Here is a 14,817-nt window from a genome sequence, read left to right as displayed (position 1 = left end):
TGGGAAGCTAAATTGGAGGAGGCCCATAAGAGGAAATTAGCTAAGCATCAGCCACTCATCCATGAGTGCCAGCAGAATGGATGGAAGGCCTAGAATCTACCAGTGGAAATAGGATGTTGTGACTTTGCATCACGGACCTTTTAGCGTGCCATGAGAGTCAGCAGGAAGTTAGTCACCAAGTTTGGCAAACAGGCCAAGGAAGCATGAAATTGGATTTGGCATAAGAGAGAGGAACAATGGAAAAGCTAATTGGTTTCATCTAATCAACTCTGTCAGTGCACCCCTGGAGAGAGTTGTTGATCAGCACCAAAATGCTGTAGCAAAGGGGATCCCCATCTGTTGATTGAAATGATTGCAGACCAAAAGTGTTTTCAAATATATATATATATATATATATATATATATATATATATATATATATATATATATATATATATATATATTAAAACTGTCTTGTTTTGTAAGGAGCTCTTTAATTCTCAAGTATTGTTTATCATATAGTGATGACAGTTTGTGAATGCATGTAGGTATATCACATTGTGATACAGTTCATGTAGAAGTAGGTCACAATCTCATATTGCATGCTTCATTGAGTGGTCAATTTGTGCACTGAAGTTAATTCCTCATACAATAATTATAGAAGAGTCACAAAATTTGTTTAAGGGATTCATGTCAGGAAGAGTATATAATTATGTTTCCTGGAGGTCCTTGTGCCCTCAGTTTAGTCATAAAGTACATTTCTCTTTCACTGTTAACTTTGCTAAACAGATGGATGATATCATAATTACACCACTGTTTCAAGTGTTGGTTATTCTGTCCAATATTTCATGTCCCACTAACTTTATTATAGTTTTGCATTTGATTAAATTAAGACACAGTTGGTTGGGTTGTGAAATTTGATTCACTATATGCCAGTGTTGCATAATAAAGCCATTGTAATGTAATGTTTAAATTTTTGACACTTTTGTTCAGATGTTTCTATTTATGTTCAAGAAAACCTGTTTCGATAAATACATCATATCATTTGTAAATCACTGTAACCTACATGGAACATATACTGTATTTGATTAGTGTTTGAGTTTTAAGTTTTTTATTCTCAGAATTCATCAATTGAAGCAGACATAATAGTTTACCCACTCTGATATAAAAATGACACTGAGTAAATTTGTTGTTTTGACCAAAAGTAACTGGTATACTTGTATACCAAATATTAACAAGAAAAATGTAACCACTTAAGTGTGATCTTTCAGTTTTTCTTTGTACAAGTAGAAGAGCTATGCTGTTCTATGGTGTTTTATGACAGCTCTTGTTATTTTTTTTAACAAAGACAGTTATTATGTAGCTGTAAATCAGGTGACATGCATATTGTTTCATTGCATAATCTAATAATTTAATGAACATGCAGTTTGAAATGAAGTTGGTGCATTTACAATGCAACTGTAGTGTGTGACCACCAATGAGAAACCACCTTTAAGTCAGGTTTTACTATAGTGATGCAGTTTTATAATTAAATTCATATTTATTTATGCTTTTCTTGAATTTTTCTTGATATGCCTGCCATAGGGTACCATGCTCTGATGTGTTTTCATGTGTATGTTTTGTTTTGTTTCTGGATGACAAGTTTGTCTTTGACAATGTTACTCTTGGCCAGATTTTGGGTAGCTTGTACTTTAAATAAAGAAATAATCTAAAGATTTTAGCATAAACAGACTAAAGATGAATGTCACTGTGAGTCATGAGAGTTAATACATTAAGTCATGTATTCTTAAAAAAAACTGTATGCATGTCTTGCATCTTTGGCTTGTGAAAAATACTTGATTTGAGATCAAAGGTCAAGGTAACCTGTTACAAAAAAGGAAAACAAGTTTTTGTAAAAGAGCTTTGTATACAAACCATTTACCTGAAAGAAACTTTGTGGGTATTGTGCTGTTTAGACAAAGGTGGTATATACAACTCAAGACCAGAGAGTATGTACTGATATGCATATTTTCTACATAAAAGTAATATGTGCATTAAATATATGTCATGTTCTCTCCATCCATTTGACCTATGATAACATAATCTTGTAAAAAGTTTATCAAATTTAAACCTGAATTTGAATAACCTTTCTCAAAAACCTACAATGAAAGTATATCAATTTAAAAAAGATATAAATTTGGGTTATCTCTCAGAGCTACTCACAGGAAGAGAAAGTAAAATTTTGGTAGAGCACAGAGATTATCCTTAGCCTAAGGCAGGGTTATCTCATTGTAATGATACGCTTTATCTTAATATTCTACTGACTGGGTGGTTGCAATATCTGTACTGGGGTGATGCAGCATGATCCCTACTTTGGAGCTGGGCTGATCCAAGAAGCTGAAAAGGTGAAGATGATCTATGATTGCAAAGAGTTTGAAAACCAAGGTGAAATCAGGGCATGTTATTTGTTGAATCCTAACTTGGTAGGTGAAATAAACTCAGATTGGGACTGAAATAAATGCCGTGATGTTACAGAGAGCTGCATCTTACAGTGTGTATTACAGAGAATACTTTTAGGCAGTGCCTGGGGATGGCAGCAGGGTTCAGGTGAAAATATTTAAAGGATTTGCCATTGAGGTAAAGAAGTTACTTGTTGTTGGTAGATGAGACAAAGGATCAGTGTCAAGATCACTGTGTATATTGTACTGTGTACAGTACTCTTGTTGTACCCTTGATATTTTAATAATGAATACTTCTGTACTTTCAGCTGTAGCATATGGTGATGGTGTGTACTTTGCAACAACATCACGTTATTCCCATGGTTATGCTGCATCGGATAAAAATGGTGTGCACCGCATGTATGTTGCCAGGGTTCTGACAGGACAGTTCACCCAAGGTGTTTTTGGAATGAAAGCGCCACCCCTTAACCCTTCTTTTCCAGGCAACAATGTGCTGTATGATTCAGTGGTAAATAATACGGCAAATCCAGACATGTATATTATATTTCATGATTCCCAGGCTTACCCAGAATATCTTATTGAATATAAGTAAGTCATTTTCAGAAAACTTGTGATAAGTTTCAGATAGAGAGATAGATTGATTCATTGTCAAGGATTGTATTATTTTCTTTTTGTGTCCATTATTGAAATCTGATTGCTGCTATTTGTATATTTCTACACATTTTATATATATTTACTTGATGTTCAGATTTTAATCTCTTACTAATTGAAAGCAGTACATTAAAACTTTAGAAAACCAATAACATGACTGGAACTATGACTGTACACGACACTTTTTTTCTGTTTATTGTGCCAGAAGAAATGGGTACTGGCATTACTGTCAGACAAAAATCCCTTTTCACCCAAGCCATTTTCATGGCATGGATTGCTGTCTGAAAACAACAGACATATCTGCCTTTTATAAACTAACAGAAAGACTGAAACAACCAGATGGCCAAAATCTATAAAAAAGGCTACACACTGATATCATATCATGTAATGGAACAAATAAAGTATCATTAAAGTAAAAAAATAACTGAGTAAAAACATACTCATTAAGTAGTCATACTTTGAAGGAAGTTAAGCTTATGATGAAGTTAATCAGCCAATATAAGATAAAATATATTGGTATGGTTACCCTAACTGCACCTTGTCCACCAAGATAAATAATACAAGATTCTTGTTGTAACTCATTTTCCATATAAAGCTTGCTATACCATATTGGATATTTTATGATAAATTATTCAGTACATGCCATTTACTTTGAACTGTTTACATTTACATCTAAGGATGCAGTGTCCATATATGGACACAAAAAATTAGGCTGAAAACAGAACTAGTTATTAGATTAGATGAACTAATTAGATGTCTTTTCATATAATTTACATCAGTTTGTTGTGTTGCTTATGTCTCTGAGAAATTAACTCGTGAGAGTGTGGATCAAATTAAAAAAATAGCAATGGCTGTTGAGAAACTAACTCTTGAGTGTGTGGATCAAATTTTAAAAAGATAGCAATGGATGTCTAGAAATTAACTCATGAGAGTGTGGATCAAATTAAAAAAATAGCAATGGCTGTCTAGAAACTAACTCTTCAGTGTGTGGATCAAATTAAAAAAATAGCAGTGGCTGTCTAGAAACTAACTCATGAGAGTGTGGATCAAATTTAAAAAATAGCAATGGCTGTCTAGAAACTAACTCTTGAGTGTGTGGATCATATTAAAAAAATAGCAATGGCTGTCTAGAAACTAACTCTTGAGTGTGTGGATCAAATTAAAAACAAATAGCAATGGCTGTCTAGAAATTAACTCATGAGAGTGTGGATAAAATAAAAAAAAAATAGCAATGGCTGTCTAGATAAAATGTGACTTGTAAAAATACAATGAATAAAGAAATATATGCATATACTATTTTGGGGAATAAACAAGGCTAGCATAGTGATGCTATGAATGCCTTGCAGTGTGTAAGTAATGTACTGTGTACAGGTTTCCTAGTAAACTCTAACTGACCCGTGAATTATGAAGTCTTTATTTACCTTTATTTTATTTAATGTTGGAGAAAAATATGTATATGCAAAGTGATAAAATAAAAGCAGTGTATGGACATGGTAATTAAATGAGTTGGTCATATCTGTGTGATGCATGGTGGTCTTGCCAATTTTGTTTTTACATTTATTGTGTCTATAACTGTTGGGACACATAGAATACTATATTTGTTATGTGTATTTAAGCCTTGGGACATGAAAAGAATGATTTTTTCATGTCCCAGTCATTTTGGCAGTTTTAATTGTTTTCTTTATTTTTGTGAAAGTCTACACCTAATATACCATTCTGTTGCATAGTAGAGAAAATATGAATATAAAGTTAAGAACTCTGGAAATATGCAATTATGTGTTTACCAGTGATTCAGTATAACAAAATATGCACAGTATAAAATGTTTCCCCATAGTGAGATTGATATCCTGTTATAAGAGTCATTAGTGTAAAATACTTATAAAACAGTAAAATAATGACCTTTGCAAGGCTCATCATATACAATGATTGTTGCCTTTTATGCCATAAATATGTCTTATATTATAAGTAAGGTGAAGGTTGACCATCAGCAGTCACATGTTATAATGGATGTATTGTATGCTAATTCACATTATAATTAGTTATAAGCAACTTAAACAAAGTCAAGTAGTCATTAGCAATTTCAGAAATAAAAAAAATCACCCAGTAAGATGGGGTCTGTTACCATACCCACATTATGTGAGACATAACACTGTCAGGGACCGTTTTATATTGGACACCATATTACAATAGGGAACAGTTTACATTTGGTATTACCTACATTGTCAGGTACTATTTTATGTAAACCCATATTATGTTAGGCATCATATGAAGTTAGGTATCTATTCATGTCAAGTCCACATTATGTTAGGCACCATATCATGTTAGGTATCTATTCATGTCAAGTCCACATTATGTTAGGCACCATGTCGTGTTAGGTATCTATTCATGTCAAGTCCACATTATGTTAGGCACCATACTGTGTTAGGTATCTATTCATGTCAATTCCACATTATGTTAGGCGCCATATCATGTTAGGCATCTCTTCATGTCAAGACCACATTATGTTAGGCACCATGTCGTGTTAGGTATCTATTCATGTTATCATGTTAGGTATCTATTCATGTCAAGTCCACATTGTGTTAGGCTCCATATCATGTTAGGTATCTATTCATGTCAAGTCCACATTATGTTAGGTTACATATCATGTTAGGTATATATTCATGTTAAGTCCACATTATGTTAGGCATGTCATGCTAGGTATCTATTCATGTCTAGTCCACATTATGTTAGGCACCATATCATGTTAGGCCTCTCTTCATGACAAGTCCACATTATGTTAGGCACCATATCATGTTAAGTATCTATAATCATGTCAAGTCCACATTATGTTAGGTACTGCTTGACATCACACATGACTTTTATGTTGGGCACCATATTATGCACAGATGATTTATAGAGAGCAATCACTGTATTTGATTTCCTATTTAAAAATTTCTAAAAGTTAGCAAAGGACCTTCATGACTCACATTTTCCATGCACCATTCCATCCAACGATGATTTGTGATTCTGTATTTTTTTTAAACTAATGTATTTTGCTCATTTAATGCTATTTAATTGCTTGGATGATTTGTAATACTTTTGTATTTATGCTAGACATACACTTGCAGCATTTTTTGCATATATAACAATATTTGATCAATATTACTTGTGATTTCTAGATTGTTATGACCAAGAATGTAAAAGTTTTTGCATATTTAAACCTATTTTATTTGGATTTTGTAATGAATTTTTTAAAAATTTTGTAGTGTTTGATATGGATTAATGTGATACATGTATTTTCTTAAAATCATAAAATTTGATGGGACTTCTAATACATGTATGAATAGCGATTGTATAGTTTTATTTTTCCTTCTTTCTTCTGATTTATTTGCTTCATTTTTCTAATAAAACAGAATTTGCTTGTCCAATCCTTAAAAATTGCTGAACAGTTTTATGTGTCCTACTTTGTATGTAAGCTGCACTGATTAGAGACTTGAATTGTAACATAACATGTATGCTTTCTAGTATTAATTGTCGCAAAACATGTATTCTTTCTAGTATTAATTGTCACAAAACATGTATGTTTTCTAGTATTAATTGTAACACAACATGTGTGTTTTCTAGTATGAATTGTCACACAAAATATGTATGCTTTCTGTTGTGGTATGTACAAACTTGGTACACACAAACTTTTAGGAACATCCACATGAAAATGTTTGACAGCTTCCAAAGGGCAGACACCTTATTATCTACACAACAGAAATCAAATTTTGTTGACAATGTAAATTATGAATATATTTAGGTGTCTGCTAAGAATGTCTTGTGCTTGTCATAAACTATTTTGCTTGAATTTTAGAAATGTGTAAAAAAAAATCCAGGTGAATTTCTTAAATGCCTTGCTGCACATAAGAGAGTGTTTGATTATTGTAATTATTATTCTTTGCCAAAATTTTATGATTTTAAGAAAGTGTTTTATTATTATAATAATTATTCTTCATCAAAATTCTGTGATTTTAAATAAGGGAGTGTCTGATTATTTTAATAATTTTTCTTCCTCAAATTTCTATGATTTTAAATAAGGAAGTGTCTGATTATTGTAATAATTATTCTTCCCCAAAATTGTATGATTTTAAATAAGTGAGTATAGCTACACTAACATTATGGTGACTTTAGCATCTGAAGATGTACCTGGTTACAATAGACATGCTGAAATATACAAATGCCATGGTTGTTAGTGCACATAACTGTTTCTCTGAGATTTTATAATGTTTGTTGTCACATCACTGTTTCCCTGAGATTTTATAATGTTTGTTTTCATATCAGTGTTTCTCTTAGATTTTGTAAGGTTTGTTGCTACACCAAAAAATCTGTAGATGAATACCAAAATGATGAAATATGAAAAATAAGAATCCTAGTTATATTCAATCTTGTCTGCAATTTAAATGCATACAAAGAAAGGAGCATGATTTGTCAGTAATGATGAGTCTTATTAAAAGAGATGGCCCTTATTGCTTTGATGGTAACATATGTAAGAATATATACAGTGTGCAACATATTGCTTATTAAGTCGGGAATTTTCATATCAAAACAAGCCTTTCAGTTATTGTTACTGACTCAGTAACAAATAATATTACCTATCACACTTGCTATCTGTTGTAAGCATGCCATCTTACACAAGCTTCCTATTCCAAAACATGCCATCTTACACAAGCTTCCTATTCCAAAACATGCCATCTTACACTTGCTACTTATTCCAAAACGTGCCATCTTACAATTCCTAATTATTCCAAAACATACTATCTTACACTTGCTCTTTATTCCAAAACATGCCATCTTACACAAGCTTCCTATTCCAAAACATGCCATCAAACAACTGCTACCTTTTCCAAAACATGCCATCATACACTTGCTACTTATTCCAAAACATTTCATGTTACACTTGCTACTTATTTCAAAATATGCCACCTTTCACTTACTACTTATTCCAAAACATGCCATCTTAAACTTGCTACCTGTTCCAAAACATGCCACCTTACACTTACTACTTATTCCAAAACATGCCATCTTACACTTGCTACTTATTCCAAAACATGCCATCTTACACTTGCTACTTATTCCAAAACATGCCATCTTACACTTGCTACTTATTCCAAAACATGCCATGTTACACTGGCTACTTATTACAAAACATGCCATCTTACACTTGCTACTTATTACAAAACATGCCATCTTACACTTGCTACTTATTTCAAAACATGCCATCTTACACTGACCACTTATTCCAAAACATGCCATCTTACACTTGCTACTTATTCCAAAACATTCCATCCTACACTTGCTACTTATTCCAAAACATGCCATGTTACACTTGCTACTAATTACAAAACATGCCATCTTACACTTGCTACTTATTCCAAAACATGCCACATTACACTTGCTACTTATTCCAAAACATGCCATCTTACACTTGCTACTTATTCCAAAACATGCCATCTTACACTTGCTACTTATTCCAAAACATGCCATCTTACACTTGCTACCTGTTACAAAACATTCCACGTTACACTTGCTACTTATTCCAAAACATTCCATCTTACACTTGCTACTTATTCCAAACCATTCCATCTTACACTTGCTACCTGTTCCAAAACATGCCATGTTCCACTTGCTACTTATTCCAAAACATTCCATCTTACACTTGCTATCTGTTCCAAAACATGCCCTCATACACTTGCTACCTGTTCCAAAACATGTCATGTTACACTTGCTACTTATTCCAAAACATTCCATCTTACACTTGCTACTTATTCCAAACCATTCCATCTTACACTTACTACTTATTCCAAAACATGCCATCTTACAACTGCTACTTATTCCTGAATGCCTGGGAAATTGAACCTTTATGTTTTACAGTGTAATAATATTTTGTCATTTGTTTTGTATCATTTTATCCGTATGGTTTTTTCAAAATCTCTTCAGATTGATTTAATAAGGCATGGTGCTGTTATATGCATCAGTGAATGTAATATATAATAGAAGTCAAGGTTTTGTATTCAGTAAACTTTCAGAGTACAAAGCTCAGTCTCAAAGTCGCAACATTTGGATTCTTTTCTAACCTATGAAAGAACTACATTAGAAGTGTTGATTTTTTTAGGATCCTTTAAAGTTTTGGTCCAGCATTAGACATGCAAATTTCAATGAGGTAGACATGCTACAAGTACAACACATACAAATTTCAATGATGTAGTTATCCTACAAGTACAACACATGCAAATTTCAGTGATGTAGATATACTACAAGTACCACACATGCATATTTCAATGATGTAAGTATACTACAAGTATTACACATTCAAATTTCAGGGATGTAGATATACTCAAGGTACAACACATGCAAATGTCAATGATGTAGATGTACTCCAAGTACAAAACATGCAAATTTCAGTGATGTAAGATATACTCCAAGTACTACACATGCAAATTTCAGTGATGTAAGATATACTTCAAGTACTACACATGCAAATTTCAGTGATGTAAGATATTCTCCAAGTACTACACATGCAAATTTCAGTGATGTAAGATATACTCCAAGTACTACACACGCAAATTTCAGTGATGTAGATGTACTCCAAGTGATGTAGATATACGACAAGTACAACACATGCAAATTTCAGTTATGTAGATATACTCCAAGTACAATACATGCAAATTTCAATGATGCAGATATACTACAAGTACAACACATGCAAATTTCAGTGATGAGATATACTCCAAGTACAACACATGCAAATTTCAATGATGCAGATATACTACAAGTACAACACATGCAAATTTCAGTGATGAGATATACTCCAAGTACTACACATGCAAATTTCAGTTATGTAGATATACTACAAGTACAACACATGCAAATTTCAATGATGTAGATATACTACAAGTACAACACATGCAAATTTCAGTGATGAGATATACTCCAAGTACTACACATGCAAATTTCAGTGATGCAGATGTACTCCAAGTGATGTAGATATACGACAAGTACAACACATACAAATTTCAGTGATGTAGATATACTCCAAGTACTACACATGCAAATTTCAATGATGTAGATATACTACAAGTACAACACATGCAAATTTCAGTGATGAGATATACTCCAAGTACAACACATGCAAATTTCAGTGATGCAGATGTACTCCAAGTGATGTAGATATACGACAAGTACAACACATGCAAATTTCAGTTATGTAGATATACTCCAAGTACAACACATGCAAATTTCAGTGATGTAGATATACCCCAAGTACTACACATGCAAATTTCAATGATGTAGATATACTACAAGTACAACACATGCAAATTTCAGTGATGTAGATGTACTCCAAGTGATGTAGATATACGACAAGTACAACACATGCAAATTTCAGTTATGTAGATATACCTCAAGTACTACACATGCAAATTTCAATGATGCAGATATACTCCAAGTACTACACATGCAAATTTCAGTGATGTAAGATATACTTCAAGTACTACACATGCAAATTTCAGTGATGTAAGATATTCTCCAAGTACTACACATGCAAATTTCAGTGATGTAAGATATACTCCAAGTACTACACACGCAAATTTCAGTGATGTAGATGTACTCCAAGTGATGTAGATATACGACAAGTACAACACATGCAAATTTCAGTTATGTAGATATACTCCAAGTACAACACATGCAAATTTCAGTGATGTAGATATACCCCAAGTACTACACATGCAAATTTCAATGATGTAGATATACTACAAGTACAACACATGCAAATTTCAGTGATGTAGATGTACTCCAAGTGATGTAGATATACGACAAGTACAACACATGCAAATTTCAGTGATGTAGATATACCTCAAGTACTACACATGCAAATTTCAATGATGTAGATATACTCCAAGTACTACACATGCAGATTTCAGTGATGTAAGATATACTTCAAGTACTACACATGCAAATTTCAGTGATGTAAGATATACTCCAAGTACTACACACGCAAATTTCAGTGATGTAGATGTACTCCAAGTGATGTAGATATACGACAAGTACAACACATGCAAATTTCAGTTATGTAGATATACTACAAGTACAACACATGCAAATTTCAGTGATGTAGATGTACTCCAAGTACTACACACGCAAATTTCAGTGATGTAGATGTACTCCAAGTGATGTAGATATACTACAAGTACTACACATGCAAATTTCAGTTATGTAGATATACTCCAAGTACAACACATGCAAATTTCAGTGATGTAGATATACCCCAAGTACTACACATACAAATTTCAATGATGTAGATATACCCCAAGTACAACACATGCAAATTTCAATGATGTAGATATACTACAAGTACAACACATGCAAATTTCAGTGATGTACTTATACTACAAGTACAACACATGCAAATTTCAGTGATGTAGATATACCCCAAGTACTACACATGCAAATTTCAATGATGTAGATATACCCCAAGTACAACACATGCAAATTTCAATGATGTAGATATACTACAAGTACAACACATGCAAATTTCAGTGATGTACTTATACTACAAGTACAACACATGCAAATTTCAGTGATGTAGATATACCCCAAGTACAACACATGCAAATTTCAGTGATGTAGATATACCCCAAGTACTACACATGCAAATTTCAGTGATGTAGATATACCCCAAGTACTACACATGCAAATTTCAATGATGTAGATATACTACAAGTACTACACATGCAAATTTCAGTGATGTAGATATACCCCAAGTACAACACATGCTAATTTCAGTGATGTACTTATACTACAAGTACAACACATGCAAATTTCAATGATGTAGATATACCCCAAGTACAACACATGCTAATTTCAGTGATGTACTTATACTACAAGTACAACACATGCAAATTTCAATGATGTAGATATACTCCAAGTACTAAACATTCAAATTTCAATGATTTAGATATACTCCAAGAACTACACATGCAAATTTCAGTGATGTAGATATGCTACAGGTACAACACATACAAATTTCAGTGATGTAGATATACCCCAAGTACAACACATGCAAATTTCAGTGATTTAGATATACTCCAAGAACTACACATGCAAATTTCAGTGATGTAGATATGCTACAGGTACAACACATACAAATTTCAGTGATGTAGATATACTCCAAGAACTACACATGCAAATTTTAGTGATGTAGATATACTCCAAGAACTACACATGCAAATTTCAGTGATGTAGATATACTCCAAGAACTACACATGCAAATTTCAGTGATGCAGATGTACTCCAAGAACTACACATGCAAATTTCAGTGATGTAGATATACTACAAGTACAACACATTCAAATTTCAATGATGTAGGTATGCTACAAGTACAATACATGCAAATACAATGGTGTAAATGTACTCTGGATATTTGATGTTTGAGTTGGAGATTTTGAGCATAACTGTGAGTTTAATGCTGAAACAGTTTAAGGAAAATGGAGCCTTTTTTTGTTATATTAGCAAATGAAATTGTCCATATATTTGTATCATTATGTTTTTCTTTCATTTTTATATTCCCAACTGTAAGGCAAATATTATCGGTAGTATGGTATGATGTTGTCCATCTATCTGCATAAACTCATTTTGGTTCCATAAAATGACTCAAGTTGTCCACTATCTACAGTTATCAAACACTGTATATGGTTTGTACTTCATGCCAGAAAGAGAACAATCAATTTTGAAGTTGAAATGTCAGAGGTCAAGGCCAATCTAAAATATGGTTTCCATACAAAATGCTTGAGTTGTCAACTATATATAGTAACCAAACATGTTTATAGCTTAACACATAGGGTGGAGAAGAAATTTTGTCAATTTTCAGATCAGAGGTCAATGGTCAAGGTTATTGTGACTGAAAGCCAAAAAGATGTTTTCTGCAATATAACTTGAGATTGCCACCATCAACAGTTACTAAAGTCTGTGAATGGCTTGCACTTGGGTTGAGAGATAACACCATCAATCTCAAGTGCAAGAGGTCAGGGATCAATATTGCTGTGACTGAAAGCCAAAAGGTAGTTTCTCCACAATATGACTTGAGTCTGCAGCACAAACAGTTACCAAATGTTATGGAAAGCTTGCATTTCGGGTAAGTAAGAACCTCATTAATTTCAGTGGGAAAAAGTTGAAAAGTCAAGGTAACTGCAAAAGAAGAATAATGATTTCTGCACATTAACGAGTTTCCCACCATCTGTTTATGCAAATATGTTGTGAACTGCTTGCACTTTATGTAGAGGAGAAGCCTTTCTATTTGATCAGGGCTATTGACTTACAGAATAAAAATGATATCTGCATAATAACATTAGTTTTACAGCACATAACTGGCCCACACATTTTGGATAGCTTGCACATGGTGTTAGGAAGACTATCAACTTTAGGGTCAAAAGATCAAAGGCAAAGGTCATTGTAACCATAAGAAAAAGCTGGTTTTTACACATAATAGTCAATTAATATCTATTTACCTTCTTTAAAATTTGTAGACAACCTACACATTGGGTAAGAAAGGATATATTGATGTTGAAGTTGAAAGGTAAAGATTGTTGTCACTGTGAAAGAAAAAAATCGCTTTTACATGAAAATATTAGCTTGCAACCATGTACCTGACAGAGTCCTGTTGATTGTGATATCAGAATGTCAAAGTACATGGTCAGTGTGTCTCAAAGAAAAATTGGTTTTGTGTAATGACGTTTGTTCTGGAGTCCATAACTTGATCAAACCTTTCTGAAGATTTGCACTTAGGGTAATAAAGACTACTGAAAATTCTGGAAACTAAAGTTCAGATGTGACAGTCGTGGAAAGTCAAATAAGAAATTAATGGTTTCAGACATTAAATTTAGTTCAAGACCGCATACCTTGACCAAAGGCTGAAATTATTAAGACACATTGGTGTCATACTAATATCCGTATCAAGGACTATTAAACACAGAGTAGGTGTATAATGTACCAATATGGGCAATCTTATTAATTTTTCTTGTACTCTCATTTTGAGTGGATTGTATACAAAGCTTTGTGTGAATTGTAAGCCAAGTTTTAATAAAGCTTTTGTCCCCATGATATCAGTTACATTTATTTACTGTTATGCAAGCATGTCAAAATGTAAATATGATATTTTCTTTTTCTATGATCATACTGGATATATTTCATTGTGTGTTAAAAAAATATGAAATTTTAATCAGTGGCAAAGCCACAAATTAAATTATAATGTTTTGGTACCACAAAATGAAATATATCAAGTATTTACTCAGAAAAAAATTCTTTGTATTATATACCAAACTTGCTCCTAAATCAAAGCATCAGAGATTAAATTTGCACTTCAGTACTCTACCCCACCCTTATTTTGCAAATTCACCACATTTTCAACCATATTCATAGGTTTATCATATAAATATCAGTGACTTCACCTGATCTTTTGCAGTAAACTATATTTTTACATTTTTTAAAACCATTTAACCCTATCTTAACACAAAGCATGTCTAATTCATCAAAACATCACAGTGGTTTATCATCATTATCAAGATAGTATGAGGAAATAACTTCATAGAAGCATAAATTACATCTAACAAAATTTCTTCAGTAAAAAATAATTTCTATGCCTGAAGGGTAATCCAGTTTCCATTTAATTGTTTTAGCTGACAAAGTGCTTCTTTGTTTGTTTGTTTCATTGGGTTTCTTTTGCAGCAGGTAGAAC

At 32.8% G+C, this 14,817-nt stretch overlaps 1 protein-coding gene across 1 annotated transcript in view; it reads left to right on the top strand.

The window, feature by feature from the left end:
* Positions 1-14,183, top strand: part of LOC149787837 (protein mono-ADP-ribosyltransferase PARP14-like) — a 178,281-nt gene extending 164,098 nt beyond the window's left edge. Inside the window, exon 23 of the mRNA XM_089974056.1 lies at positions 2,726-14,183. Coding sequence (XP_089830182.1) covers positions 2,726-3,009 — 284 coding nt within the window. The 3' untranslated portion in view covers positions 3,010-14,183. The remainder of the gene's footprint in view (positions 1-2,725) is intronic.
* The last annotated feature ends 634 nt before the right edge of the window (positions 14,184-14,817 follow it).

This window comes from Sinohyriopsis cumingii, chromosome 11 (genome assembly GCF_028554795.1).
Source record: "Sinohyriopsis cumingii isolate HCF-2022 chromosome 11, ASM2855479v2, whole genome shotgun sequence".
Taxonomy (NCBI): Eukaryota; Metazoa; Mollusca; class Bivalvia; order Unionida; family Unionidae; genus Sinohyriopsis; species Sinohyriopsis cumingii.
The sequence above is the reverse complement of the archived record's forward strand: the minus strand, read 5'-3'. Positions and strand labels throughout refer to the sequence as shown.